This window comes from Herpailurus yagouaroundi, unplaced genomic scaffold (assembly GCF_014898765.1).
Source record: "Herpailurus yagouaroundi ecotype Mexico unplaced genomic scaffold, PumYag 29, whole genome shotgun sequence".
NCBI classification, from domain to species: domain Eukaryota; kingdom Metazoa; phylum Chordata; class Mammalia; order Carnivora; family Felidae; genus Herpailurus; species Herpailurus yagouaroundi.
Window position 1 is genome coordinate 40,266,008 of NW_024412377.1, and position 26,556 is coordinate 40,292,563.

Sequence of the window (26,556 nt, forward strand, 5' to 3'; positions counted from 1 at the left end):
GGGGCTCAAACCCATGAACCGAGAGATCACGACCTGAGCTGAAGTCAGATACTTAACTGACCGAGCTACCCAGGCGCCCCTATAGTTGTTGTTTTTTTCTTTAATAAATATTAATTTTCCTCAACAGAAGACTATTTTTCCAATTTATCATCTTTTCAATTGAGCAACTGTAATTTAATAAACTCAATGGCTATAGGATGTTTAAATTATTTTAAACGTTTTAAGTTATACAAGCGTTACAAGGATGTTACGCATACAGTTTCTTCGGAATTATGTGCTTAAAATAAATCCTCGGTGGTACAGTTACTAGGTCAAAAGATGTGAATATTTTGGTAACCTTTGACTTATGTGAATAACTGCTTTTCAAGAAAAGGAACAATGTCATTCATGCCACCAGTAATGCATGCTACCACAATCTTATCAAACATTGGGTCTTAGCATAAACAATTTTGGTAAATTTAAGGATAAGGTTAACATGTTTCTGATTCTCTAGTAAAGTTTAACTTCTGGCAAAGTTGAACCTTTCCCGTTTATTTGTCATTCTTTTCATGAATCATCTCTTTATGGACTATGTTCAATGTATTAATTGGATTCTAGGTAGTATGTGTAAATGTGATTGAATTCTCTAAATGGGACAGCCATAAACTCTGTAATACCTGTTACAAATATTTCTCAACACTATTGTTTTCTTCTTACATTTGTCTTGTTTAGTTTCCCAGTGATTCCAAAGGTTTCCAGCAGCTATTCTCTTATCTCCCACAAGTATGTGTGGCTTTCTGACTTCCTATTTTTTCTCCTAGTTATCTTTTCTCGGTGTTAGGCTTTGTCATTTATTTTAGGACCTTCCTTCCATCTCCTTTGTTCTTCTTCAATTACATACGTACACACACCCCTGCTCTAAACAACAAAAAGAACCAGGAAGTACAATTGTACACACCAGTCTTGCCTATCCGGAACTCCAGAAGGGGCTAGGTTTTGTGGGTCCATGGATAACTTCAAATCAGCCTGCTTGGCTCTCCTCAGCTGCCTTTCTTCTCCCCTTCCTCTGTCATCACCAATTTGTTTCTCTAACCTCTTACCCACCTTCATTAGCTATAGTGAACACAGAGTCAACCATAAGCATCTACCCCTTCCCTCTTATATCCCTTACTTCATGCCTCTCATTCCCAACACAGCCCCTCCTTCATCATCATGGAGTCCTTTCACTTAGTTATATGGAACCTCAGCTTTGTTAAGAAAAGTCTTCTCTCAGCTCCAACATTTTCTTGCACGCTTTCTCATCCTCCTTATACTAGCCAACAAAACTTTTCCTTTCCATAACAGTGCTACTCAGGACAAGTGTGCATTCTTTACAATGCTTTTGGACCATTACACCATAGTCACTGCTTAATAATTTTCCACCTGAAGTTGTGGCATCTGCTTATACCTGGGACCTCTACATTTCCATTTATCAATTTTCAGGGAGTGTGGTCATCTATCCGAATGAATTCAACACTTGCCTAACATTTATCCACCATACTCTTCCCACTTCTATTGTTATGGACAACATTCTCCAAACGTTCCAAATGGAATTCGCCATTCTCTCCAAGAGTATCCTCCAAGTTTTTAGATCTCCCAAATTACCAGTTCTAATTCGCATCAGCCATCTAATATATTGATATAAAGTTATACATTCTATCGAATTTTCTACACAGATGATTATGTCATTTGCAAATAAAGATAGTTTTACTTATTTCTTTCCAATCTGGAAGCCTTTTCTTTTTCTTGCCTAATGCCCTGGTTAGAATCTCTACTACAATATTGAATAGAAGTGTTGAGAACAGAAACACATGTGTTCTTATTCTTGATCTGAGGAGGAAAGAATTCTTCCACCATTAAAAATGACAACTGCTGGGACACCTGGGTGGCTCAGTCAGTTAAGCGACCAATTTCTGAATTTCAAGTCAGGTCATGATCTATCTCGCAGTTCATGAGTTTGAACACCTCCTCAGGTTCCGTGCTGGGGCTCGGAGCTGACAGTTTACAGCCTGCTTGGGATTCTCTCTCCTCTGACTATCCCCCACTCATGCTGGGATCTTAAATAAGCTTTAAAAAAAAAAAAAAAAGTATTAGCATCTGACATGTGGGTTTGGCTATTTCCCTTTTAGGGCTCCATCAGTTTTTGTATATTTTAAAACTGTTTAAAAGTTCTATAAATGTTTAGTACTCTTATATTCGGTTGATTAAAAGATCCCATTATAAAATAAACTTCTTTATCCCCAGCATTATTCTTTGCTATAAAATCTACCTCTTCTGATAACACAGCCACTCCAACTTTGACTCCTGTTAGCATGATACCTTTTTTTCCCAACCTATTTGTGTCTTTATGTTTAAGATTTGTTTCAAGTCTTAAATAGTTGGGTCCTGTTTTTTGTTATTTTATCTAATATCGATTTCATTCCCTTAATTGAGTCTCAACTATTTAATTTGCTTACTGATGGTTAGGTTTGTTTTCTATTTATTCCATCTATCTTGTTCCTTTCTTTCTGTTTTTGTTTGTTAATTTTTGTTAATTCCATCTTATATCATCTGCTGCTTTCTTGGTTATCACTCTGTTATTTCAGTGGTTGTGTTAGGGTTTATACTACATGTTTTATCACAGTCTACCTTCAAGTGCTATTATAATCACTTCACATAAAAGAACCTTACGAAAGTCTACTTCCCCTTTTCCACTATGAATTTTATGCCATTATTCTCCTGCATTTTACTTTTCACATTATAAACTTGATATACTGTGTATTTTTTTAGAGAGCGAGCTCCTGCAAGCAGTGGAGGGAGAGCGAGAAGGAGAGAGAGAGAGAGAGAGAGAGAGAGAGAGAGAGAGAGAGAGAAAGAGAGAATGAACCTTACTTAAGCAGTTTCCATGCTCAGCATAGAGCCCCACACAGGGCTTGATCCCATGACCCTGGGATCATGACCTGAGCTGAAATCAAGAGTTGGACGATCAACCGACTGAACCACCCACGTGCCATGTTATAGAGATTTAAATAAGAACTAAATTTTATATGACTACCCACGTGGTCACCGTTTTCTGTACTTTCCCTTTCTTTGTATAAATCCAGATTTCCATCTGGATTCATTTTCTTCTGTCTAAAGGACTTCCTTTAATACTTCTTTTAACACTGGAAAAAGTGTAACAAAAGTAATAACAAAAAGTACAAAGAAGACATTTTTATGTTTTATCTTTTTCAAAGATGTTTTTGCTGGGTATAGGTTGATAATTTTTTTCCTTTAGTATTTTAATGATGTTGCTCTGTCTTCTTGCTTGCCTTGTTTCCAGTAGAAATCTGATGTCACTCTTACCATTGTTCCTCTATAACACCCATTATCTACTTTTAAGGTATTCTGTTTTAGAGGCACCTGGGTGGCTCAGTGGGTTAAGCATCTGGCTCTTGGCTTTGGCTCAGGTCATGATCTCACGTTTTAGGAGTTCAAGCCCTGTGTTAGGCTCCACCACTAATGGTGAGGAGGCTGCTTGGGCTTCTCTCTCCCCCCCCATCTCTGCTCCTCTCCCACTTGCTGTCTGTCTGTCTGTCTGTCTCTCTCTCTCTCTCTCTCTCTCTCTCTCTCTCTCTCTCACATACACACACACACACACACAGCAAAACCCACAAATTTTAAAATGATATTCTGTTTAATTCAAAGTTTTCTAGAGAAACAGACCAATAGTAGGTTTATGTATATACAGAAGGATATATTCTAAGGAATTGACTCAATTATGGAGGGTGGCAAGTCAGTATCTGCAGGGTAACCTGGAGAACCAGATAACAGCTGATGCTTCAGGTCAAGTCCAACGGCTACTTGATACAGACTTCCTCATTGCTGGGGGGTGGGGCAGTGGTCATCTTTTGTTCAATTCAGGCCTTCAACTGGTTGGATGAGACCCACCCACATTATAGAGGACTGTCTGCTTAACTTAAAGTCCACTGACTTAAATATTCATCTCATCCCAAAACACAAACATCCAGGATTGTATATGACCACATACACGGGCACCATGGCCCAGGCAGGTTGACAATATAAAATTAACCATCATACTTTATCTCTGGTTTCAAGCAACTTTATCATATGTCTTTGTGTAAGTTTGCTCATATCTTGTTCTTGAGGTTTAATAAGCTTCCTGGATTTGTTGTTAAATTTCTTCAAGTTTAAATATGCTTTAGACGTTATCGCTTCACATATTTTTTTCTGTCCCTTTTTCTACCCTTTATGTTCACAGACTTCAATGACCCATGCTTGGGGACTTGGACCTGTCCCACAGTTCGTGTTGCTCTTTGCATTTCCCATTTTCTCCTCCCTCTCTCAACACTTTGGATGGTATCTAATACTGATGGCCTTCAAAATTATTACTCTCCTCTTCTGCAATGTCTAATCTGCCATGAATCCTATCTGGTGCATATTCATCTCAGATACTGTTGTATTCACCACTTTATATGGGTTTTTTATAATGGTTTATATGGGTCTTTTAAAAATTTTCCATGTCTCTACTTAACTCTATGAACAGATGGAATTCAGCTATAGTAACAGTTTTAAGTTTTCTTTGCTAATTCCTTTATCTGTGTCAGTTCTGAGTCAGATTCAATTCATTTTTCTTCTCATTATAAAATCATGTTTTCCTGCCTCTTTACATGCCTGGTAATATTTGATTGAGTGTCCAACGTTGTAAATCTTATCTTAGGTGCTGGGTAATTCTGTTTCTGTAAATCTCATACAGCTTTGTTCTAGGATGCATTAAAGTTAGTAGCAAACAGTTTGCTTGAGCCTTTGGTCTTAATTTGATTTCTTAGGTGGGTCTAGAGCAGCACTCAGTTTTGGGCTGATTCCTGAGGCAAGAGCCTCCTGGTACTCTACCCAGTACCTTTTGAATTATGACGCTTTCAGTCTGGCTAGTGAGAATAGCCATAACTTTTAGCCCTGTGTGAACACCAAGCCATCTTTCTCTACTCTTTTCAAGCGTTCCTTTCCCTGGCCTTGGGTAGTTTCCTCATGTGTCTGCATTGAATACATTCCTGGTTACTCAAGGCAGAACCTCTGTAGATCTCTAGGGTTCTCTCTCTTCCTCTCCATTACCATGTCCCATGAACCCTAGCTGCCTTGGTCTCTCCAACTCTTAGGTCTATGTCAACATAGGGAGTCCACTGAGCTCTACCTCAGTTCCTCCTGGAAGTGTGCCATGGCCTAGGAACTCTCTCAAGGCAGTAAGCTGGGGCAAATGCGGGGCTATTCTCATTGGTTTCTCATCTCTCAGGGAGGACCATCTTTTGTTGCTTGATGTTCACTCTCCTGAAATCTGTTGCATATTTTGTCTGTCCTCCAACCCTCTCCCCCCCATGTACTTCAAGCAGGAGGGTAAACCCATTCCAGTTATTCTGTTTTGACAGAATTGGAAGTCCTCACTCATTCTTACTGTCACTGCCTTCTGTTGAGCATCTTCTTCTTTCCTTCTCTGTTCTACCATTACACCTCTGTCCACAGCACCTCTCCTTGCAAAAACAAATTCCCCAGACACTGCTTTCTCTGTTGCTGTTTACTTTCTTGAAAGCGTGCGCAATGTGCAGTCTTAACAAGGGGCCAAGGAGTGAAAAGCAAGGTCTATACATTGTTATTTCCTCTGCTCACCACTCCCTCATAGCTCAGGCTGGTTTCTACTCTGACTCTGCTGAAAGTGTTCACTAATGACCATAATATCGCCACACCCAATAGTCCTTTCTCGGACTTGAGGCTGATGATCATTTAACTCCAGTTCTTTTGGCCTCTTGCTCCTATTTGCCTATATGATGCCATATAGAACTGCCTGGCTTAGAGTCCCTGTCTTGTGCAGATGTTAGAATGTAAGTTCAAAGTGTAGAAATGTTGATCTGTTCTGTTGACTAATGCATACTCAGTGCCTAAGTGCCTAAATCAGTAGCAGTCGTGTAATGGGTATTCAACAAATGTGGAAAGAATGAATGATACATAGTTGGTGCTTAGCACCCTCCTGCCTTGTACCACCCATCATCCCTCGACAATCTCTTTCAAACCCACAGATCAGTTGCCTCTCAAATCCAGATCCAAACTCTCTCTAGTCAGCTTATCTTCTGGCATTTGGATCATTGTTGAAAGTACTGCCAATGCCTCAAAATTAGCATGTCCAAAACCAAACTCATCACTTATCTTAAAATTGCCTGTCATGTTTTCTCCACTTTTTACAATTCACTTAATCACTAGGCTAGAGACTTAAGGCACACATGATTCTTTTCTCTTCCTTCCTTTCCCTCTCTATTACCGGAACTGATAGTTGCTCTTACAGAAATCAATCACATCTGCCTCTAACTCTCCATCCCCACAATCGAGGTCCCTACTGGATCAGCTCTCCATGGTACAGGTCTTTCTCAGAGGCTCCTCCAGCATCAGGTCACAACGCACCCTACACCTGTGTCCTTGGCCTCAACCCAGGAAGATCGCTGTTCTCTGAATACATCCTTTGCTTCCTATCCTTCTTCTCCTCACCCCATTTCTCTCTGCTCAGATATCATTCATCATGAGGCCGTCCTCAAATGTAACATCCCCTATGCCTTCTTTGACTCCTCAGATTAGAAATGACCCTTTAGCTTTCTCATTTTTACCATCAAGCATAGCACATATCACATGGTCTTAAATACGCTGTAAATATCAACTGTTTGTCATTAGAAATCTTATCTTCCTAACCTGGGTGTAAGCTTCTTGACATCAGAGACCTTCAAAAATGTCTCCAAAAAGTCACTGTGCCTGGTTCAAGATAATGACAACTCATAGAAGCTTGATATCCAAAATGTTAGCCAACTCAACATCTCCTACATCAGAAAACTCAACTAGCACACAAGGTTCCCATAAAAGGAAAACGTTAAAAATCTAGTAGAAATAGAAAAATTATTGCAACTTACAATTGTAATATTTACAGGTATTTTCTTTTACATTATAATTCAAAACTGCTTTTCTAGCAATAGTATTTCTGATTTATACCTCTGATAAGTGTACACTTTGTGTTTCTTTTTTCACATTTTAGGGGAAATTATTTTGCTTGAAAAGAATTACTGAATTAATAAGGTTTGCATAATTTCATAACCCATTTCTCCAAAGATATCCACAATTTTACCAACAATCAGCCAATACTACTCTCATCACAAATCCTGTGTCTTAGGGATGACTCGACTTCATTTGAAGCCTTGAACTGGAACTCTACCTCTATCACTAGCTGTGTGACCATAGCCATCTCACCATACCTTTGAGCCTCAGATGATTTAAAGACAGAGTCTGGAAAAAAAGAGTCTTACCTGCCATGTAAGGCCATTATGAGGCTCACAGAGATAGGATACTTTCTGCAAAAACAGATTCAAATTACTATGGTCTCTTATTCACTCAATAAACACTTGGAGCTATGCCCAAACCTTATACCACATTCGGCATGTATAAAGCCAAATATGATGCTCTAACTGTCCTTAGGGGCTCACACCTCAGGCTGGGGAGACACACGTGTAGATGGCAGTGTTGCAGGCAGTAAGTGACAGAAACATGGACGATGCACAGTGGGGGATGAGGGGGTGCTCAGTTCTCTCTTGGGGAAAAGGAAAATAGGAACAGCTTCACACATAAGGCCATGGCTTGAGCTCTAATCACCTTCTGTCATCTCACCGATTATCACGAACCCCTTCCTCTTTTCTTCATCCTTTAACCAAGCTAGGTCTCTATTGCTTTACAGGCCCACAGTTTCTCATCTATAATTCTAAAAACTGAAAAGCTCCAAAAACCTAACTTATTTGGTGGCATACGTGACCCAAACTGATGTAAGGCTCTTCTTGGTCTCAGTATTTTTCCTACTTGTCAGGAAATCCTAGTTAATGATTCCATCACTCGCCCAGCACCTCAACCAGGACCTGAGTCGTCTTTGGCTTTTTTCTCTCACCTTCCAAACCCAACCAGCCACTAAGTGTACTCTCGCTGCCTCTTCCTCATGGTGGGGGCATGTCTCACACACTGTGGGATATTTGGCGGCATCCCTGGCATCTACCCGACAGAAGACAGTGGCCCCCTCCCCTAGGTGTGACAACCCAAAGTCCCACCTGATTGAGAACCACTACCCAGACAGACTTCTCGGCCACGTCTGGAAACATAAGCTGATCAACGGTTCCGGCGCTGACTATCCCCCAGATGGGAACTATGAGGAAAGAAGACTCAGACTCCATTAGCTGCGCTGTTCGGGGAGTGTATGACCGACTCAAGTAGGCCAGAGTGACTCTTCAAGGGGGACTAGTACTCTGTGAGGCCGAGATGAAGCCATTTTGTTACAGTTCTGGAATTCCAGGTTTCTGCATTAGTTTGTATTAATGTTCTCCGGACCTTGACTTATTCAGTGGCATTGAAATATCTAACGAGAGAGATACAGGGTGTCGCCATTTAATGCCACTCACCACCCCCAACTCTATCTTGAAAAACGGAACATCCAAAAATAAATAAACTGACTGACGCATTTAACTACAAATAAAGGGTCCCACAAAGAGTATAAGACACAAGACCATCTGGGGGATGAGAAAGGGACAGAACTCGGGCACAGTACCCACCTGTGGTCGACACGACGTTCTCGGGACTTTCACTGCAGAGCTTTGACAACAGACTGGTCTTGCCAGAACCTGTGAGGCCTATGCAAACCAGGTCATACTCAGGTCGTGCAGGTGGTGGTCCCTTGCAGCAAAGTGCTCTAAAACACTGCCAAGAGAGGGGGAGAAATGTGGCTCTTTTAAGCAAGACTGGACACAAAGCTTAGTAACATTTGCAATGACTAAGTATTAAGAAGTAATTAAATAACCTATTCGTTTTAAGAAGCAAAGGTAACTTCAGGGTGGAGAAACCATCTTTTTAACCAAGTGTTCAAAGCTAACATTCCCAGGAATGAGACCTACAGGGACTTCACGGCTCCCCTCCTACTGTCACTGGCACCCTGAGAAGGGCAGGACATCATCGCTCAGCTCTCCTACCAAAAATGCACAGCCTGAATCTAAGCATGAGACAACTTCAGACAAAACCACGCTGAGGAGCACTCCACAAGACGGCTGACCTGTTCTCTAAAATCTCAAGGTCTTACAAGTTGAAGAAATGCTGAGGAACTGTTCTAGGTTAGAGAAGACTAGAGACAGGGTAACCGAATGCAATGTCTTCCGGACTGGACCCTGGACCCTTGGGACAGGCGGAGGAAAAATGGCAGAAATGACATTGGGACAAGAGGTGAGGGCTGACTAGAGGCTGCACAATTGTACACAGGGTTGCAGAGGGTCTAGGTTCCTGAATTTCATCGTCGTACTATGCTGATAAAAGGAAAATCCTTGTTCTGAGAACACACATTCTGAAGTATTTTAGAGATGAAGGGTCTTGATGTCTAATTGGTTAGAAGAATTTCTAAATCTATGTCCATCGTCAGCTCTATACAGTGACGAGTGTGATAGAGCAAACACGGTTAAGATGTTAATGACCAGAGAAGCGGAGAGTCATAAGAAAATTCCTTGTATTCATCTTTTAATTTTTTAAAAATATTTCTTTATTTTTGAGCAAGAGACAAACAGAGTGTGAGCAGGGGAGGGGCAGAGAGATAGGGAGACACAGAATCTGAAGCAGACTCCAGGCTCTGAGCTGTCAGCACAGAGCCTGATGTGGACCTTGAACTCACCAACTGTGACACCGTGACCTGAGCTGAAATTGGACGCTTAACCGACTGAGCCACCCAGGTGCCCCTGTATTTGTCTTACAACTCTGGTATTATTTCAAAAATAAAAAGCTTTTACAAATCATTAAATTGAGCCCTTGTATCTACCTCTGCCATCTTGACCCGTGCCAAATTCTGTTTCAGGTCAACTGACCTCAGGGTACTGTGAACAGTTGTACAGTTTGTGCATGGCAAGACCTGTTTGCTCTCCAAGAGTTACAGGCAGGGGGATTTGGGAGACTGGAAATTAGGCAGTTTATGATCTTTTTACTTACTTGACAATCATTTATTAGGGGCCAATTATGTGCCAACTTGTAGAACCCTCAGTAATTCAGGAGAGAAAATGAGGGACAGGTGGGGGAGGGAGACCTATTGATTGCTAGATCATCTGGAGATCCCAAGAGAAAAGACCTATGAAAAGTCTGTGCTAATTCTCATTCAGATAAAATCTGAGGCCTAATTGGCTCTCTTAAGATCAATTTGACTATTTCTCTCTCATACTTCTCATATCCAGTTAGTCAACAAATCCTGTCCATGACTCCTCTGAAAGAGCTCTAGAACATGCCCGCTGCTCTCCAGTCCAAGCCACCATCACCTAGACAATATCAACATTCTCCCACCAGTCCCGGGATATTCATTCTTGCCCTCTCCATTCTCCATGAGGCAGCCACGATGATTTTTTTATAAAAACAAAATCTGATCTGATCTGCTTAAGCCCCTTCCGTGACTTCCAACTATTCTAGGATCCAAACACTTAGGACCTACAAAGTCTTCCAGGATCCGCTCCACCAATGTGCCCCCCCGCCCCCAGCCTCTTTTTGGGTCACTCTCCAGCCACTCCTCCCTCACTTTGCCCCCAATCATGACAACCCTCTGGCAACTCCAAGCACTCCCAGATGCTGTTCCCTCTTACCCCAGATCTTAGCTCAGTGGACTTGTCAGCTTTTAGGTCTCAGCTTCAGCACCCCTTCTCCAGGGGCACCCGATCTGTTTCTATGAGAATGTGAGCCATTTCTGTCAAGCTCTCACACACGTTTGTCAATTCATCACACAATTACAGTTTCCTATTCATCACCAAACTGTGGGAACCAGACCTCTCCATCTTCATCCCAGTGTCCCCAGGGCTTTGCGGAAGACATGGCACATAATCTACCCTCAACGAATAAATGTAGAAGGAAAAACCCATGACACTGAAAGTTCACCTAAGAAAAAAAAAAAGAAAATGTAAAGGCTAATGGGAAGCTTGATCTATGTTCTCTTGGGGCCCCTCACATGTCAAGAAAAAAAAGTATCAAACTAAGAGTAACCCTTGACCCTTTCACTTTACTTCAATGCCATAAGTTAGTCCAATTTAAGAGTGATTGCACTGTACAGGGTCTACTTTCCCAGTATGAGAGAGCTTCTTTTTGTCCCCAGTACACTCTTCCTTGGCTCTTAAGAGGTTCTCCCTACTTCTGGTAAACAATTCTAAGATCATCTAATCCATATTCTTCACAAATTAAACTCTAATCATATTTCCTGTCTTTTCAAGCCTGAGGAGCCCTAATTGTTTCAGTCTGCCGGCATACAGCAATCCCTACTGCTCCATCACATTAGTTCTGTTCTTGGCGTTACTTGAGCTCCATTATGTCTTCCTCTTACAAGATTAATGACCACAACTATAAACAGCACCCTAGATGCCAGCACATCACATCCTGGATGCGTACGATGGCTGGCTGATACCGTCTGACATTTTGCAAATTTTATCTGTGAGTGCCCTGGACTCACGGGGAACTTTCCTAAGGGGCAGGTACGTATTTGCATGTATCTACGTATTCCCTCAAAGAGGACCACTGGCTAGCCGCTATTTACTATGTCAGACAACACCACCAGTCACACTGTGGTTTCTCTTATTGGGCTGCTTTGATCTTCACTGGGAAAAGAGAGGAGACCCGATTCCTGCTCCAGACTGCCGCTTTCTTGCTCAGCTTCTCTCCTAGAATTCTCTCGGGCCATCTTCTAGAGGGGGACTGGACCAAGTTTCCAGGTCGAAACAATCAAATCTTAAATACAGAATAAAATTATAGGTGACGGTTCACTATCTGGCTCTGTTTAAGTTATTCAAATGCTAGTATTACTCAACGTACTTTGGCCAGAAGTTCCAAAATTTCACCTTTATGTTTTTGTTTTTAATGTTTCTTTACTCTTGAGACAGAGACAGAGAGACAGAGACAGAGCATGAGCAGGGGAGGGGCAGAGAGAGAGGGAGATGGAGAATCTGAAGCAGGCTCCAGACTCTGAGCTGTCAGCACAGAGCCCGACGCAGGGCTTGAACTCACAAACTATGAGAGCATGACCTGAGCCGGAGTCAGACACTTAACGGACTAAGCCCCCCAGGCACCCTCACCTTCATGCTCTTTTTAAAATCCAAAATGTAAAAATGTTTGCAGCCAAACTCAATATCTGTATCACCTGTTAATTTTTCTCTAGGTCACTAAGGCACTTTTGGCATGAAAAGCAATTTAGCAGTGACACTGTACTCACACAGATCTTTCCATCTCCTCTAGGTTCTCCACAGTGATGGTTAAGACACCTAACATGACATGTCTCCTCTCCCCCAAATCTGTTTCCTGAGTTCCAGGCTCTGTATTTTCAACTGTTCTGGAATAACTCAAACTAAATGGGGGGGAGGGGGGAGCCTCCCTCCACCACACACACAAAACCACAGTCTATGGAAATCAGGTATTTCGGAACATAAAAGGCACAAAGGTTAGACTGACAATCATTACAAGATAGAATCTTTGAAATAAATCACAGAACCTTTGAATATTTATTTGAAATAAATAAATCCTATGCTTGGCAGGAGTAGTGTCAGATTTTGAGCCAACAAAATAAGGCTCTTAAAAATATGCTATTTCAAACAGGGAAAAGAATGTTCATGTTTTTTTGAGTCCGTTCCTAAAAACTCTACAGTTTTCACTTGTTTTTCATTTTAAAACTTAATGAAGCTTCAGATCTCATAGTCCATTTACTTAAAATTACTCATTTTGGCCTCTAGACTATACTGTACCCAAGTTCATTGTGTCTGTCTCCTAAAGCAGCTCTTGCATTGTTAAGAGTAAGCCCCTTTCACTGCCGTACAATGCTAAACACAATGCCGTCGGCAGTCCTGACAGCAAGCAGCAAACTCAGGCCCCATTCCCAGGCCAGACAGTGAGGCATTGTGTGGCTCTGTTCAGCCTCCATAAACCTATCCATGCTTCAGTTTCCTCGTGATTAACCAGTAATGTTTTAACACTATCTGCCACTTCCTTTCTTCAGGAGGACGTTAGGAGGCATCAGTTCAATGCATTTTGCTACAAGAAAGGCACCAGAGCGATACATCACTGTTCATCAGGAGGCTCGTTTCCCTAAGGCATCCTAGGTGACAGTCGTTTCCTCGGGCAAGGGCCTGGCAGCCCACCATGCAGCCCAGACACTGGCACTTCCCTTGGCCAGGCCGCAGCAGCTTCCAGAGGGCTCCATCCCCTTCCAGTCCAACCCAAGACACTAAAGACACGCAACCCTTGGCCCTTGCTTGCAGCAGGGAGAAGTCTGCGTTGTAACCATGGGGGTGGGGGGGGGGAGGGGCGTGTGCAAGCAAGGTCACGGTCTCTTGTCTAGACTGCTTCAGTTCACAGGTCTTCTCACACAGGGTCTGTTATGACACGTTCCTTTTCAAAAGGACCCAGTGTATCTCTGATTGTGCCAGGACGCAGTATGTTTCCCCTTAGCATAAATCCACAAGCTTCCACCAATGTCGCACGTGAGGAAACGGTGTGCCAAGGTCTTGAGAGAGGGCAAAGTCCGGAATCACCAGTAATATCTACGTCGTAGACTTTGGACAAATCATATAATCATATAATCTTTAGCAGAAAGGCAGATTAACTAAAAGGCCTAAGCAAAAACCTTAGCAATATTTGCTTAAAGGAGACTGATGACTTGTACTGCGGGGGGCGGGGGTGGGGGGTGGGGGGAGGTGGGAAGCCAAAGATTAAATTGCAAAGATTAAACAAGGGCTTGTATTTCAGATAGGTGGCCTAGCACCAAGGCAGCAAGATGATCTTAAGATGTCTCCGTTTCTGTTGGGGACAGCGTCAGACGTTTTGGTAGGTCTGGCAGAGCCCCGTACATAATAGGTACTTAGCGGATAACTACTCCACAGATTGGCACCATAAAGCACTAATGAAGCACTTAACTGTGTATCTCCTTTCCCTCTCCATCTCCCCCCTTCATGACTCCAGCTACCCTCCAACTCACTCACTACACTCCTCCAGCTGTCTGAGCCCCCTCATGATCCGGTTCTGTGCCCCCCGAAGAAAGGCTCTTTCCACTCCTCTCCTTGGCAAATTCCTAGGAATTTGGTACTGGTCAAGGTACTGCTCTGATGGTACTCCTCTGAAAAGTCTTCTCTAGTGACCCCAGAGAGCTAATTCCTTCTTTCCCTCCTTGGTTCACGACACACACTTCTAGCATGGAAGTATCAGGCCAGGTGTTTTTCTTGTTGTTGTTTTGTTTTGTTTTCCTAACAGTAAGAATTAAGCAGATGATAGAATTCGACACATCGACTCCAAGGCCTGTTCATCCTTGATTCAAAAAGTTGCATTTTACAGCTACCAAGGGTGGCCAGCCCTGAAAGCAGAGAAGCAGAGTTGTCCTACAACATGTCAATTCTGGACAGAGTCTTACTCAAGATCCTCCCCCTCTGGCACCGGCCCTTGCATTGCCAGTATTTCCTACCATCCCGTGTCCTTAAGTCCCTAGCCTTTGGGAACATGGCATTTGTTTCAATTGATGCTCTGTTTTTCATCATGAATACAAGATTTTATTCTGAGCATGATTTCAATTTGATTGAAGCTCTGTACAGTTGCTGGAAAATTTTCTTCAGTCAGCTTGGGGACTTCCCCCAGGGCCATGCAGTCACTGCCTGAACCCCACACTATCTCCTCCTTATTTAAATACGGGTCTCACCAAACAAAAACCAGAGTTCCTACAGCAAATAACCAAGTCTTTCGGTGGAGTCCTAGGGTGGGGCCTGGCACTGCGCTCCATAAATGCTTCTTATATGAACACAACACTCATTAGTTGGTACCTAAAAGCAAGAGATGAGTCACTCGTAACCTGAAGTGGATTTATTTCTTAGTTTGGTTTTAAAACCAAAAGGAGACACCTGTACATTCTGACCCTCGCTCTCTTGCAATGAAAGAAGTTTTTAAAAGGAAGTCCATTTCTAGAAGTGTTTTCTAATACTAAACATGTCCAAATAACAAGATATTTAGTGTTTAAATATCTAAAATTATATGAGTTAAAATAAAATATTTTCCAAGTGCATAATAGTCAAATGTGGGTCTGTCTGTGGAAAATACAACCAAAATTTGTCATAACACGCATAGCAGCTATCTAAAGCTTCTGGAAAACATACGAGGAAGGATGGCTGCCCCTAAAACTTAAAAACAAATCCAAATGCTACTAATAGCACCAGATAGAAGTGATATGTGTGTGTTAACTCACTCCTTGAACGACCCGTTGAGAAAAGCGCTTCCCCCTTTAAGATGGGGGAAACCGAGGCCCAAAGATATTAAGTAACTTGCCTCAGAGCGGCCAGGATTGGAAGCCTCTGACATCTGAGTGTGTGCCACGTACAGGGAAAAGACATTACATGCATCCTGTGTAGAGGGCAACACAGAGATGTGAACTTGCGACAGCTAGCAAGCGACCGAGCTGGAGCTCCCACCAGGGCTGCATGGTTCCAGAAGGCCTACTCATGTCCTCTCAGCCTCGGTGCCACGTCTGGAGTCAGGGATCAGAGCCCCAGAAACGGGGTGTCTCGGTGGTTTCAAGGAGATGAGAACTTTGAAGAAGTTTGCCTCTGTGAGAGAACAGATCCCTGGCAGAGGAAGGGGACGATGCAAGCCTTGACACTGCTTTCCTTGCACTGTCAAGTTTATTGCTCAAGGGCCTGCATCTTCCTCCCAGTGGAGCCGGGGGACCTGCTTCCTGCACGGCTGACTTAGGGAGGAGGGCAGGCGGAGAGGGGACCGGCTGGGAGGGAGGCGAGGGGACCCTGAAGAGTTGCTGGCTTCTCTCTCCTGCTGTCGGCCTCTTTCACTTAACCATTTTTTGTCCTCTGGCAAGGACAAAGCTTGTCTATTAAGAGAAGCCCACGCTGCCGCAGAGATTTCTGATTCTAAGCACGGTAGCAAGGGGGGGGGGGGGGGGAGAAAATCTCTAAATAACAGTTCCCAATTTTCCCCCTTAAAATATATGTGTATGTCAACTATACCTCAATAAAGTAAATACATAAGCAAATACAAAAAATAAATCAACTGTACTGGGGGAGAGTATGGAGAAAAATACAGGAATAACCTGGAATGCGTAGAAATACACGTGAAGGAGATAAACCGTAACATGCAATCTCTTGGCTAATCCTTTCCTTCTACTTGCAAGAAAAATGAGTTTCAAATATGCTGCAATGTCTTGGAGTAACTAGTGGTCCTTGCAAACAAGTGAAAAAAATGTAAATTCACACAGCACCTATAGCAATAGAAGAAGCCAGGGGGGGTGGGGGGGTGGGTGGAGCTGGCTGTGAAGAGGCCCATGATCACCAGGCAGATCCCAGGAGAAGACTCTTCGCCGCGTCACAAGAGCAATCCACTTTTTGAGGTGAAAAATCCTGTGGCCCTTTAAGACCCTAGTGGGAAAAACAATAAATTGTTTTTACAGAAGATGGGTCAAACCTTTCGGCCATGTGGGCTGCTCCGGGCTCACTGATGAAGGCTTTGGCCCAGAACTGTCCCAGGGCTGAGGCTTCTGGCCAATACATCACACTGCCTCGGGACACGAAGTCTGTCTTTGCCTTCCCCTTTGTATTTCTCAATCCACATTCCTTTTTGGGGTGAAATACTCCATTATTTCTGCTTTGTTCTGGTCTGTCTCCTGTCTCTGTCCCTATTAACTCGTGGCAACAAAAGAAACAAACAGAAGCAGGGGATTTCATGCTTAGCAGCTACAGACACTGGCTTCGCGGCTTTGCAGAGGAGCAGACATCGGAGACCCTGAATGGAAGAGAGTTGCTGCTGTGCTCAGCCAGACCAGGGGCCCACGTGGCTCCCCGCCTGTGCATCAGTCCTCCTAGATCAGCGGGACTCACAAGTCCTGCTAAGAGCATCTCAAGACGAACCAGAAGTAGGGTTTTCCAAGTTAGGGCATGTATCTGATAATTAGATTGAAAGACTGTAATTCAAGATTCTCCTATATTCCTAGCTCTCTAAAATTTCAGGGCTTCTCATATTGGAAATAGATTTTTTTTCCTTAAAACTCAAAAAGGTAGCTAAGTAGAAGATAAGGCTCTTATTTTTACTATGTAATTCTTCTCTTATAATGGCTACATGAAATATCTCATTTTTAAGTATCAATTTTTTAAAATAACATAATTATACAATAAAACCAGAAGTAAATTTCCCAGGCATGACTTTGGGTAAGGAGACCCAAGCTTTCTATGCAATATTCACAAACATACCCTAATTACGGCTTAACCGGGGTCAGTTTCAGACCATGTATTTTTTATTCCTAAAGAACAAAGAAAGGGGCACCTGGGTGGCTTAGTCAGTTAAGTGTCCGACTCGGGTTCAGGTCACGATCTCATGGTTCATGAGTTCGAGCCCTGCAACAGGCTGTTGTCAGTGTGGAGCCTGCTTCACACCCTCTGTCCCCGCTTCTTCTCTGCCCCTCCCCCGCTCATTCTCTCTCTCAAAAATACAGAAACTTTTTTTTTTTTTTAAGAGTGAAGAAACACAAAATTCAGCAGAAAATTAAACAGATTAATACATTTTGTATCAAACCTCATTTTTGGTCACTATCTGAATAGAACATTTCTAGATGCAAAGTGGGGCATAAAAATATATAATATTCCTTGCCAAGGGTATTTTTCTATCCTCTGTACACTTAGGAAGAGTCAGGGAATGAAGACATTTAGAAAGAGCTAGGCTCCCTCGGTAGACCTTCAAGTGGGTTTAACCATCCTCTGAAAATCCCCGGGAAAGTTCCCAACAAAGCAAATTCTCTCTGCTCTTGGTGCTTTTAGAACTGGAGCCGGGGAGCCTTATAACAGATGAGAAGCAAAACCAACCAAAAGCAAGTGGGTTTTCTAGTAGCCCCTGACAGTGGACATCTTATTCCCATATTTTGGGCAACAACAGAGCATTCCTTTACTTAGTAATCTTTAGGTTCCATGAAGATGGACCTCAGGCCTACATATCCCATCAGTCACCAATCTCTGCTCATCCGTCCCACTCCCCACTCGGTCTCTGCCCCCTCCCTGTAGCCCCCTGGCCCTCAAGCCTTTGTTCAAAACATCACCACTATCTCCTAGACAACACAGCCTGTTCTCCTTACCTCAGGTTTACCAGACTCCGATTAAATCTCCAAAATCTTAACAAAGATCTTTCCTAAACACATCAAGTCGTTCCTGTGATTTCAAATCTTTCCAAGACCACCTAGAGCTGTCAGGATAAAGTCCAAGTTCCTTATTGAAGCAGATAGGGTCTTTATGATGTGGACTTTGCCTTCATTTGCGATCTCTAATGGCTGTTATAATGATTACAAGAGATAATGGTTGTAATGTTTGTAAGGCACCTAAACCAGGGTTCGATGCACAAAACTTAAAATTGTAAGTTTATAATACATAGGGGCTATTTTTCAACCATATACGTGACCTCCATGCCAGTCCTACAGATCTATGTGCACAGGTCCCGTTCCAGTCTGTTTCGTGCTCCAAGGCCAAGGAGTTGACCCTCTGCCTACACATCATTCTCCACTATCTCCCTCTAGCTGGCTCCTAGTCACCCTTCAAAATTCAGCTCGATAGTAATTTCTTCCGAAAGACCTCTGTGCCCTCAGTCTGATTCAGATGACCTTCTTTAACTACCTTAGTGCCTTTTCTATTCTACCATCCTAATACTTACCATTCTTTGAAGTTGATTTCTAGTCCAGCTTCCCCCACTAGGACATCGAGCACCTGAATACTAATTCCACTTTGGAACTTGAATGGCTGAGACCGCATCCACCATGTGGTAAGATGAGATCCCCACTTAATTAAGTCCTCATGGCTTTATTAAGTGCAAGGTCAGACAAGCCTAAAACTGAGCTCCACTGGGATTTGAAGAAGTTACTTCACTGATCTCTGTTTCCTAATCTAGACAGTGAGGATCATCTCACAGATTCTTGGGAGTGGTCAATGAGGTACCATACCCCACATGCTCAGAAGAGTGCTCAGTCAACAGATATTGCCATCATGACTTATTAGGTTTTTCACTTCGAGGAAGGTTTTCCTAAAAGGAACTGATTTTTCTGACCAATCAGGATCCTTCACAGAGTAAAGATAATTCAGGGTCTGGATTTATTTTAGTACCCATTTGGTCAAAGTTCTGATATGATATACCAAAATACCAATGGTGACTAAGGACCAGTAGACAGTCCTTTGGTTTGCTATAGTAACAGCTATTAAAAGGGACTGTGATATAAGGCAGAGTGAGACCATCACTGTTTTTTTGTTTTGTTTTTTGTTTTTGTTACCTGAGAGGAGGAAACTCCTATAAAACAGCTTTTAAACATTACTGGTGTATCTTAAGAGCTAGACCAATTCTCTGAATGTCAATCTCCTATGTCTATGCAGACCTAGACAAAAGCATAATAGGCAGAAGAGGGTCTGTAAACCCTGCATGTCCTCAAATCACGTTGCTGTTAACTGCTGACAGAGACGAATGTTTACTATGGTCTAGCGCCGAGGAGCCAATACAGTGAACGAGATGCGATCTCGCCTCGCACATCAACACACGTGTCAGACAGATTCTGACTGCAGAGTCTGAGCAGGTGGGGAGAGGGGAGGGCACAGCTGGGGAGCTCAGATCTACAGCTGAGCTGGCAGCAGCGGTAGTTCAAGCCATCTTCTCACCTTAGGAGCTGGAATTAATCTGAGAGTTATTTAAAGGTGTGTTTTATTAAAGAGGCACTTTGCGACTACTGTCAAACTTCACAAATGCTCAACACAAATTAAGGCAGCTCTACTTGAGGTCATTGAAGATATCACCAGATTTCCTTCAGCACCCGCAAATCACTGATCAAAAATGAAGTACCAACAAAAGTAATCTTCCGTTCCCTCAGAATATTAGAAGCAGCACATGGACTTAATTTGTGCTAGAAACATTTTGATTTATTATTTGCTCCGTTTTATTCCCTGGAATATAGGTGCGAATGCCTTAAATTATGTCCCCATATATATTATATAGACAATACAGGTCCCATTTAAACAGAATGCTGAAGACCTCAGAGGGATTCACGGGCCTGACAGATTTATCTGGAGTCTTACCAAATGAAGTCTGGTCAATCACTTTCTTTGGCCAAGGAAGGCACCAACTCCCATCAAAGGACGTCTCAAGCTACCCGGAAAATAGGATAATTGAACATCCTAAGTGTTTTTTGAAAGGAGTGTCCTTTTTCTTTTGTACCAGACAGGATTCTGGTGGTAAACAGAAGGATAATGAGAATTCACAGAATGGACAAGAAGCTGAAGAACAGGAAGAACCCAGGCAGCCCATGGCAGTGACATGGCAGCAGCTGCTACTTTAGGAGTCGCCCCTGTACCAGCTGCCTGGCACCCTGCATCCACTGCTGTTGGGAATGACCTCTGACTGCCCCAGCCAGGTGTCCCTGAGCATCAGGCTGGAGCATCCCACCAAACGAACCTTGGCATCATGCTGGGGTCCTGGCTGCCAGGGAGCGGAGAACAAAAATGGCTGTCCCCTACCTTCAGCAATGAAAGGAGGGAGCCCTGACACCAAGCTCCTGTGGGATTACAAATAAAGCATTCATTTGCAGGGCAGCCAAAACCAATACCAACCGCAATTTTGTCCTTTGGCCCAACAGACAGCAGACTTTTTCTATTATTACAATTTAAAGACAGAAAATACAACAGCATTTGTTGATCTTCCAATTCCACGGACTTACTCTGAAAGAATATGCCAGAACTTTGGGAATGGCCAAGAAGAGCGAGTCCAGCTGACTCAAGGAAGTGGGCAGGATGGGGGCTAGTGGAAAATCTGGCTTGGATTTTCCTGAGCAAACATGTTTGCCTTCTCAACGTCCCACTTATGTACTCAGCTGTCTTCTACATGCATTCTCTGTCTTCCTTCCATACTCGCACTGATCAATGATTACATCTAGGAAGATGAGGGCTGGCTGTGTATGTGTAGGAGGCTAATGCCTGACACCTCTTATGTCCATACTTGCGTATTCTTGCTTTCCTTTCAGCTTTGATATCTTGGTGGAAAATGGGATAGGGCAGACTTGGAGATGTGCAGGTACCTAGCTTTCGTTAATTAAAAACAACAATGAAAAATCAGGTAGTCATCTGTGCCATAGCTGGTCACTAAGAACACAGACACAAACTCCTTAACGATGTGTGACTGGGCATTTTTGTTTTTTGTTGTTTTTTTTTTTGTTTTTTTTTTTTTTTTAAAAACAGACCATTCTGGTTTTCAACATATTTGTCTAATATATAATCCTTCCAGTCTCCCTTTTCTGATTTGCAAATCACAGCATAATTGTGAAGCAACTGTTACAACAAAAAAACTACTCATCTGGAACATGCACAGAAAAAAAAAAGAACAATCATATTTATGGTTTGCAAAAAACTAAAAAATCTTGAAACCCATAGTCTTTGGCTCACAAATTCAGCTTTCCCAAAAAAGAAGAAAATCTGAATGCTTGCAGTAAAATAGCATGTTAAAAAAACAGTATGGGGAAGGAGGTTGGAAAGAAAACAGATAAAGGCCTGTTGTTGTTGGGTTTTTTTTTTTTTTTTTTTTTTTTTGGTAAGGACATTTTGTCTCATTTGGTGAATCTGTGGAAATAATTTATTGCATTCTGTACAAGGAATTATGACTCCACCTGAATGGACTCTACTTCCCCATGGCTCTCCATAAGCAAGAAAGGGTATACTCATGACTGAATCTAGTGTTAGAATCGATTTTATAATTACAATAATAGTGGATACAAAGGTCCTCCAGGGAATTGTGCTTGGACAAATTAGAGACAGTGTTGGCAGAGATAAAATATTCATCACCAAAAGAGTACATAAAATGTATCTGAGAGGATCAGGACTCATCTGGGAATCACAAGGGGAATAAGACATCACCAGAAAAATCCAAGTATTCTCGGCTACATAAAATTCTGAAACAAAGAATTTCAGTCTTAACTAATTCTGGATTTAGTGAAGTAAGACCTCACTGTTACTTTATCTGATGGCACTGGGGTATGGGCGAGAATAAAAAAAGTCCTGAGATTTTCTTAATTAGCAAGACTTTCAAATCATCTATAAAATAAAAAACCACAGCTCTCTTCAATCCTATTAATTTTCCATAATTTCCATAGCCATTCCAAGTTGGACATTTCTATTCACCCTCAAAAAGTACAGAAGATACAATATCTTAAACCGTGAGATTTTGAAATGCTACATTACACAATGTCAAATCACGTATTTTGTTTAATGTTTATTTTTGACAGAGAGAGAGAGAAAGAGAGAGCACGCGCACGAGCAGGGGAGGGGCAGAGAGAGAGGAAGACACAGCATCCGAAGCAGGCTCCAGGCTCCAAGCTGTCAGCACAGAGCCAGATGCGGGGCTCAAACTCACGAACTGCAAGATCATGACCTAAGCCGAAGTCAGATGCTTAACTGACTGAACCATCCAGGCGCCCCTCAAATCACATATCTGTTATATGCTTTCTTGGGTTTTTATTATAAGACATACCTAGTCCTTCTCTGAAAGAAATGAGAAGCGAATGGATGAAGTAATAAAAAGAGATCCAATAAAATCTGATCAAATAGGAGCAAAGGATATACTCTAAATTCAATTCAGGTTAAGGTGGGATTTCAAACTTTCACAGAACAAGGTGGGAAAGGCAAGAGGAGTTAAAAGGGGAGATCAGGTAGCACTAAATAATCAGTACATCTTTGACTTGATACAGGACATGGCTTCAGGTCCAACTGCTACCTCTAATACTGAAGCTCTCCTGAATGTCAGCTTGAGAATTTTCTATGCTTACATTAAAAGGGCCAACATTTATTTCACTTAAACAATGAGATTTCACAAAGATTGAAGATTTAGAAAACCAACCACCCAATACTAAAAATGTCAACTGCTAATAATTACACCTTAAATCTCTTCAGTTTTAGCACAATTTCTAACAACTTAACAGTCAAATTATCTGGTCATAAAAAGGTTATTAGTTCACAAGACTTCTGGGCTAACCTTCCAAGACCTCTGCCTGACTAGTAGAGTGTTTCAGGAGACCGTGGTACCCTAAGGTGTGATGGGGGCATCATTGCTCAAGGGGGGGAAAAAAAGGTTAGAGACACAGAAAAAGGGTCATAAACCATGAAGAAAGGTGGAATTCAAAGATCTCCTTAATAGGAAATGGACACCAAATGTAGAAAATATGTGAGGGGAAAAATAACTAAGGTCTGTCCCAGAAATAATGTACTGCAGGCTTTAAGAGCCTTTGTGCTGGTGTCTTCTGTGCTGGCCTGCCTCCGCTCTTCTCCAACCTGCTCCGTGGGCCTGGAGGCTCGCCTCTACGGACTGCACAGATGGGTACCCGAGCCTTGGCTTCTAGTCAGATTGCACAGGGTGGAGGCACCAGAAAGAGATGGGAAAAAGAATCAAATTGGGTGTTTTTTGTTTGGTTTTTTTTTTTTTTTTTCCCTCAGCTCCTTCTTTGCAGGGCCAGTGAGGGCCTGCTGCATCCTGAGAGTGACATCCACAGCTCCAATCAGGCTGTCCCCTCCAATCAGCCCTGTCTCTGGGTTCCCAAAAGGGTTCCCTCACTTTGCCCTTTTGGGACTAAGGGTGGTTTCCTCATACAGTATCCACATCTTTGTATAGTCCCATTAGTTAACTCTCTTCAAGTTACCCACTTTGAATAGACCTTTTTTTTTTTTTTTTTGCCAGGATTCTGATGGAGTCTTCTTATAACTAAAATGAGGAGGAGTCTAGAATGACACCTAGGGTTTTGGCTTTAACAGCTAAGGAATTAAGGTTTGGGGGGTATTGAGTGTTAAAGAAATTAAAGAGTTTGGTGAGGTTTAGTCTTTTATTGTATTTATTTTTTAATTTATTTTGAGAAGCATGCACATGGGGGAGGGGCAGAGAGAAGGAGAGAGAAAGACTCCCAAGCAGATCTGAGCTGTCAGCACAGAGCCCGACATGGGGCTTGATCCCACGAACCATGAGATCATGACCTGAGCCAAAATCAAGAGTCAGACACTTAACCGACTGACCCACCCAGATGCCCTACAAGTTTGGTTTTAGTTACTTTTGAGATGCCTATTAGTCTGGGGTTCTGAAGAGATCAGCATTGATATATTAAATACTAGTATCATTGGATAGTTTTTAAGCCAGGGATGATGTCACCTGGGGAGGCTATATACACTGAGGAGAACAGGAGTTTTCCTGGTATTCTTGTAAGAAATGACCCCTTTTGCAAACTAACGTTCATATTATTAAAGCCAAAATGTAAAAACTTCACTGTTCCTTATGCTTCTTACAAATCCCATCATTGTACTTCTAAACTTAGCCTATTACAGCAATCACTTTTATTGGGGACTTTAACATTTGGTCCCATTAACACACTTAATTCATTAAATTCCCTTTAAATTTTAAACTTGTATTTATAAATTTAATATAGTCAATTTTCTTTTTAAAGCACTTTGATTGCTTAATGCAAAGGTTTCCAAGCACTAAATTTTTATAACGCCAATAAATTAAACACAAAACTTGGTAGATCTTAAGTTCTCAAACATTTCAATTCTGATTACAAAAACATTTATACTAAAATCACAAGTTTAAATCAATTATTCAATTTGATCATTTTAATTGGAATTACAGTTAAACTGTCATGACAGGAAAAATATTTTAATTCCAAAAACTAAAGGGGCGCCTGGGTGGCTCAGTTGGTTAAATGACGGACTCTTGATCTCGGCTCGGGTCACGATCTCATAGTTCATGAGTTCAAGCCAGGCATCAGGCTCCATGCTGATGGTGTGGTGCCTGCTTGGGATTCTCTCTCCTCCTCCTCTCTCTGCCCCTCTCCTGCTTACACTGTCTCAAAAAAAAAACAAACTTAAAAAAAATTAAAATGTTATTTCAAATTTACCATGAAATTACCAATAATGAGAGTTTGATTTACTTCATGTCTATACATAATTCTAAATTTCAACCAAAGACTTCTGACAGCAAATCATGACTTGGATTCTTCACTCAAATATTTATCAGTCATGTATAGAATTCCTTTTCAAGTCCCTCTAATAGAAATGCCAGGCCTTAAAAAATGGTTTTGTTAAGGGGCATCTACCCCAGAGTCAAGCTATTACTTACTTGTTCCCTGAGATTTGGATCAGCAATACAATACCCCTTCTAGGTTGTACCTAAATTATTTCATTAATTCATTAGATTTGCATTTCTTTGCATTTTAATGGATTCCTATCTAGCTCTAAGGATGAACTATACTGCTCTTCTCAAAAACCAGTCTTCCCACCAGATTCTATTCCCTTCAGCCTACTCAGAGTAATGCTCCAGCTATCCCCTCCCCTCTCCCCTTCATCCAAATTCCCCTTACTCCTGGGTAATTCCCACCCATACACAGCATGCTGCTATTTCTCAAACCAGGAAAGGAGGATTAGAGGAAAAGAGGGGGGAAGAAGGTGGAGGAAAGCAAGAAAGACTCTCTCTAGGACACACTTTCTCTGTTTTTCTGCTTTCTGTTAGAGCTCGACAACTTACAAGAATCCTATTTCCTCTCTTTCCTTCCTCTCCTGAACCCACTCTTATCAGGGTTTTACCAGGTGCTCTCTTCTTCTCAAGGTCACCAGTGATGTCCACATTACTAGATCCCATGGTCAAATCTCAGCCATGCTCTTACAGGTCCTTTTCAATTAACACAATTCTCACTGCTTCCTCCTCACAGCTTTCTCACTTAACTCCTCCTCTTCTGGATTTTCTCTGAGAAAGGAGCTCCTTTCTAGTTGCTTAATCTCACCAATCTCTTACCACTGGAATATCTGAGGCTGACCTAAAACTTCTTTCCTATCTACATTCACGTCTTTGTTGATCTCATCTAGTCACATTCTTTCCATGTCTCTAGAAGCTTTTAAAGTTGTTTTTTTTTTTTGGGGGGGGGGGTGTTGGGGCAGGGAGAGAGCTCATGCACGCACGTGCAAGCTGGGGAGAAGGAGGGAAAGAGGGAGAGAGAGAATTCCAAGCAGGCTCTGAGCTGTCAGCATGGAGCCTGAGGTAGGGCTGGATCTCAAACTGTGACGTCATGACCCGAGCTGATATCAAGAGTCCGACGCTTGACCAAATGTGGCACCCAAGTACGCTGAGAAGCTTTTAACTTTAAATTTATACCTGCAGCACAGACTCGAAGTTCATATGCAAATGTCCAGTCCACCTGTCTCCAACTTGGATATCTAACTGGCATCGCAAACTGAACACACCCTGAGTAGCACTTCTAACTTGTTCCCAACCGTTTCCTCCTCCCTTTGCAGTAACTCCCATTCATGCTCAGGTCAAAAACCCTGGGATAATCCTTGGTATTTCTCTTTCTCTCAAACCACACTCTAATCCATCAGGAAATTCTGCCAGCAATAGCTTCAAAATATACCCAGAATCTAACTACTGCTTATGTTTTACCCTTATTACTCTGGCCTAAGACACAATCATTGTTTGCCTGGA

At 42.2% G+C, this 26,556-nt stretch overlaps 1 protein-coding gene across 5 annotated transcripts in view; it reads right to left on the reverse strand.

The window, feature by feature from the left end:
* ARL15 (ARF like GTPase 15) overlaps window positions 1-26,556 on the reverse strand; it is a 409,325-nt gene that overhangs the window by 256,016 nt on the left and 126,753 nt on the right. For all 5 annotated transcript variants that reach the window (XM_040496891.1, XM_040496892.1, XM_040496893.1 and 2 more), the window contains one exon: window positions 8,616-8,760. In XM_040496891.1, the coding sequence (XP_040352825.1) occupies window positions 8,616-8,760 (145 nt within the window). The remainder of the gene's footprint in view (window positions 1-8,615; window positions 8,761-26,556) is intronic.